Consider the following 5,075-nt stretch of genomic DNA (forward strand, 5'->3'; position numbering starts at 1 on the left):
TCTCCAACTTTATTAGTACTCCTCATTGAATCCCCACGGTCTCCGTCAGAAAGAGTTACACCCCTCTCCTGTACGTCCTCATAAGCATGTGTCAATGAAGCACATGTTTGAAGGATCACCTAGCCGACCACCTCGAGGCGTAGTACTTGCCGCCAAGCAACGCAAGGAGAGAGTGGCACTAGGTTAGCATGGATTTTTCTCACTCAAAAACACAACCAAGACCCTTTGGGGGAGCCACCCACCTCACGCCGCGGATTCTGGCCGCTATAAGGCAACAGTACTACACCACCAGCCTCCACTTGCGTATACAATTCTTCTTATCTATAGTACACAAAACTTTATTGTTCTCATCTTATATATACCGCTTCATCTTAAACCGAATAGCTCGACCATCTCACTCTTTTCTGGCATGTTGTCAATGTCAACTTGTTTTCCATCAAATATGTGGTAGTCATATAAATAGATCAAAGAGAGTTGGAAAAACATGGAAGATATGAGAACCATGGGAATAGGAGACATCGGGAGTAGTGGTGGATGGATCTTTCTTTGTAGGATGAGGCAGGACAGATGGTAAAGAAGTGTTTCTATCACTTGATGTGAACTCCGCAAAGCTGGAAGGAAAAATTGTAGGTAGGAAGATTTGAGAGGCCAGGACGAGTAAGCAAAAAAAAAGGAAAATAGAATGAGTAAAATAAAAATTGTAGGTACGAAGATTTGGGAGGCCATGGTGTGTCTCCAGCAGATCTCGCGGGAATCTGTCGGTTGTTGTCTTTGGTGGTTCTACTCGGATCAGGTCTTCGTTCGTCCATACTTGTGTGTGTTCAAGTTGGATCCTTTTGATCTACACTTTCTTCAACGGCATCGGTTGTTGTTTTAATGCATTGGTCCTATGGGGACTTAGCACGAAGATTTCCTCAATATCTACTGCAACAAGTTCTGCCCTGCTCAGGCGAGGGAGGGGCGATGACGACAGTGCGTCTTCGGCTTGCTTCAATGCTTGTAGTCGTTTTTTTGCGGGGATAATGCTTGTAGTCGTTGCTAAGTGGTCTAGGAATATGGATGTGATTTTTTTTATCATTTCTAGTGTTTGTTGTAGTGTCATGATTGAAAAATGAATAGATCGGATGTTTTCCTGGAAAAATACAGGTGTCCCAATATTCCAGATTTATTTTTGATTTGTTGATGCCAATTCGGCTAACCATGTGCTTGCAATTGGTAAAGTTGCAATTTTCTCTACGTGGAGTTTCTTTTTCTACAAGGAATCAAACAGTCGTTTGGACTAGAAGCTGCTAACGAGCCTCGTGGGCGCACGGTAGCTCAGAAGGAAGAATTGTAGGAGAAAGGTATGTTTTCTTTTCGAATTTTTGAACTTTTTCTCAAAATCAATTACCATTTTTTCAAAATCGTGAACTTTTCTCAAAATCGAGGATCTTTTTTCAAATTTGCAAACTTTTTTCCAACAATTTCTGAACTTTTCTAAAAAATATTTATTTTATTTAAAAATTTATAAATCATATTCTTGAATTTTTTTGCAAATCTATGAAATATTTTGAATCCAAGATTTCCTTTGAATTTTAAGTTTTTTTATCATTTACGATTTCCCCAGTTTTGTTTTATTACAAAAGTCAACCGGCAATGGTTGACCTGATCTACAGAAGCGAAACGACTCCTTGGCGATCGATCGCGGGAGCGATCGATTCCGACCGCGCTCGTCGTTCCCCCTATTCCCTTTCTATTTTCTAGCCTTTTTCCTTTTCTGGAAAGCCCAGCCGTCCGCCTTTTCCCTTTCCCCTTTCCATCCCCTCCCCCACTGCAGCTGCCCTGCTGCCCCCTCCTCGGCGAGGCGCCTCACGAGCGCCGCGAGGTCAGCACGGGAGCCGCGCCCGCACGAGCTCCGCGAGGGAGGTGGCCAGTACGGCGAGGCGCCGTGCCCGCATGAGCGCCGTGAGGTCAAAGTGCAGCGGCGGCCAATACGGGGAGGCGCAGCGACCGCTCGGGCTCCGCGAGGTCCAGGGGCGGAAGCAGCCAATACGGCGAGCGGTGCCTGTCCGGCGACCATACGGCCTCCGCGGCGTGCTCGACCTTGCTCCTACGCCTCCTACCCGGGCTGGACATCCCCCCGTGCGTCGTCCCCACCCGCATCACCAAGCTCCCCAACGGCGTCCGCGACTCCCCGTCGCCTCCGAGGATTTCCAGGTACTACCACCTCTCCCTCCCCTCTTCCTTCTGATGAGTCCATGGCTGACAGCGGCCACCGTCTCCGAGCTCACGAACACCCAGATTTGACAGGGAGCAGCACAGGGATGGCGATTTTGGTAGCTCTGCTCTGATGATGCCGTCAGAGCACAGCTTGCTCGTTTTCAGCATGAGGAAGAAGATGATTTGACAGGGAGCAGCACAACTTGCTTGTTTTGTTTCTCTGTAGCAAGTTATTCTATAAATACTGAACACTATGCAAGGAAATCAGCAGCTGCCATTGTTCAAGAATGTACTAATTCTCTGAACATTGTTTTGTTTTTCTGTAGCAAGTTATTTCTATAAATACTGAACACTGCAAGGAAATCAGCAGCTTTCATTGTTAAGAGAATGAGCTAATTCTCTGAAAATCTTTTTGTTTTTCTGTAGCAAAATATTGTATGAATTATGAACATTTGTGCAAAGAAATTGTTGCTCCTTTGGATCGATGCCCGGAGGCGGGACTGACTGACTCACTGATGTTTCTTCATCCACAACAATGTTCAGATTAACACCGAGGCTCCCTGCCGTTCACAGCGTCTTGCCAAGTACAATACTACAACCAGGCAAGTAGCTCTTCTCGTATGTGGTGCTGAAGCAATGCCGGCTCCTTTTTTCGCCAAAACCTTCTTGCAAATGATTTAATAAATTATTTAATCCCATGGTTCATTATTCCGTTTAGTGTATGCTTACTTTTGGCACTACTAGTTCTGATGTTGCTGGTGTCCTAGATTTTTTGGTTGCAGTGATGAGTTATGTGCTCCAGCAAATCGTTGCCGTAATTCTGAATTGTAGTAGTTCCTTCTGTTGTCGTTTTACATGATGTGTATCATCACTATCAGTTAAGAAATGAATATGTGAAAGCAGTACTTTTCATATCCAAACTCCAAATACTATGTCATTTCAGTTTGTTGATAATTTAGAGGTTCCAATCCAAGTTGAAAATACCGAACTGAGCTATGCAAGGTTGATTCAATCCAAGTTGGAGTTGCTTTATTATTGATTAAGTGACGGCAATATCGTTGAATACAAGTATTCCATGCTTATACTCTGCATTTTGACCTCTGTTTTATGCCTATATGATTTAGTACAGTAATAGTTTTCCCTGGATGCATCCGAGGTGGTTGAGCTTAACTAGGAACATTCAGTCTTGTTTATCAAACCGAACTGGTCCTTGGAATCAATCAAGTGTTTCTGCAAAATCAAAGTAGTATTGAAGTGAGTGAAATTAAGTGGAGTACATGGCTGTTATCTCTTCTTCAGTATCTCCATGTAACAATCTTGTAATTGGAGTACATGGCTAGAGAGCTTGTTCAGAAGCTGAGTACTTTGTGCTGATCCTGCTGGATTTGCTGCATCATTTGCCCCCAAATGTCACAAATGTGTCGCCAACTTTGGAAAGAAAAATAATTGTTAAGAAAATCAGCAGCTTTCATTGAATGAGCTAATTATTAAGAGAATGCTGCATCATTTTGTAGCAAGTTATTTCTATAAATACTGAACACTGCAAGGAAATCAGCAGCTTTCATTGTTAAGAGAATGAGCTAATTCTCTGAAAATCTTTTTGTTTTTCTGTAGCAAATTATTGTATGAATTATGAACATTTGTGCAAAGAAACTGAGCTCTGAACATTATTCAAACAACAGAGATATAGCACAATCTGTATATACATGAGCATTAAGCTAGAAGAATTCCTAATTTACTGTGTTCCTTTTGTTTTTGGTTTTTTCTCTTCCATGCTGTAGCACAGAGTCCATAAGTTTCATTGTTGTTGATTTTTGGGCAGTTACATATTTAACTGCAACCTGTTTTCTTGTTCACGCTGATTTTCAAAGATCAAACTATTTGTCAGATAAAGACAACTCATTTTTAGCAGTTCATAATATTGTCGCTGTTTAGGGTCTAGTGTTTTCTTCCTTGCTTTTGCATCACGACGCTTCACCCATGTTTTGACTATTTAAGTTGGTGTACAACTGTACATGGTATGTAAATATAATAGTCTGTTCTAACCTATTCTCTGCTTTTTTTTCAGAGCGTGGGCTCCGAACATTCAGCAAAACAGGGACATTGTGAATTTACTAGATTGCGACAAGTCTAGACAGGGAATAGGCCGAGTTTGCAATGAGCAGCTTGCAGAGCTACTATGGCCTGAGTTCTCAAAGAGGAGATGGCATGGATTTAAGTACATTAATGTCCTTGTACAGCAAGGGAAGCTCCCAAGGTATTGGAAGTGAAATACTCCCAAATTCTTCTTCTCCACCTTGACAGTACACAAAGCATTGGCAGAGGCAACGGGGCGACCAAAGAATTAGTTCATTGGTTCCATACGCCATGGCAGAAAGTGGAGGCCGATCCCCGGGATGACCCTTTCTGCCGAAAGATGATCAAAAGTTTTTTGCCGAGGCCTATTTTCCGGTATGCGTTTGAATTTGGACACAGACTCAAAGAACGCTGGGATCTTCATGTGGTGGAGCTCCAAGTGGACCTTCAACCATGAGTCCTTCACCTGTCCGTTGCTCGACGGTCTGCCCAAACCTGTGCCGGGTCGTACGATGAAAGCTGCTTTGACTGAGTTCTAGTCAATGTAGCGGCACAATAGGAGTTATTTTTGTATTACCACTCTGCTATTGCAAGCTTCATCTGTGATCTGTTATGTCATTCATATGAGCTAAGTTGAGAGGGAAATGGAAGAGGAGGCTTAGTTCGACACCACTGCCTCCCTGTCTTAGCGTAACGCGACTCGAGGCGGACATCGTCGCGGTAGCGACGACGGACGCCGAGACGAGCACGTGACATCACTGCATCCCTGTCTTAGCGTAACGCGAGTCGAGGCGGACGTC

The 5,075-nt window shown here is 43.6% G+C and overlaps 1 protein-coding gene across 3 annotated transcripts; it reads left to right on the plus strand.

Annotated features, from left to right (window-relative positions):
• Window positions 1–1,755: 1,755 nt before the first annotated feature.
• On the plus strand, window positions 1,756–4,604 carry LOC123069880 (uncharacterized). 3 transcript variants are annotated; one of them, XR_006433164.1, is made up of 3 exons: window positions 1,756–2,196; window positions 2,290–2,488; window positions 2,743–4,239. XR_006433164.1 is itself a non-coding variant. In XM_044492841.1 (3 exons), the coding sequence occupies exons 1-3, from the start codon at window positions 1,936–1,938 to the stop codon at window positions 4,467–4,469; spliced, it is 522 nt and encodes a 173-aa protein (XP_044348776.1). In that variant the 5' UTR covers window positions 1,760–1,935; the 3' UTR covers window positions 4,470–4,604. The 3 variants fall into 3 exon arrangements, 1 of the variants encoding a protein (XP_044348776.1); XR_006433163.1 differs by lacking the exon at window positions 2,743–4,239 and adding an exon at window positions 2,626–2,664; XM_044492841.1 differs by lacking the exon at window positions 2,290–2,488 and adding an exon at window positions 4,268–4,604 and having other exon boundaries at window positions 1,760–2,196; window positions 2,743–2,801.
• The last annotated feature ends 471 nt before the right edge of the window (window positions 4,605–5,075 follow it).

This window comes from Triticum aestivum, chromosome 1A (assembly GCF_018294505.1).
Source record: "Triticum aestivum cultivar Chinese Spring chromosome 1A, IWGSC CS RefSeq v2.1, whole genome shotgun sequence".
Lineage (NCBI taxonomy): Eukaryota > Viridiplantae > Streptophyta > Magnoliopsida > Poales > Poaceae > Triticum > Triticum aestivum.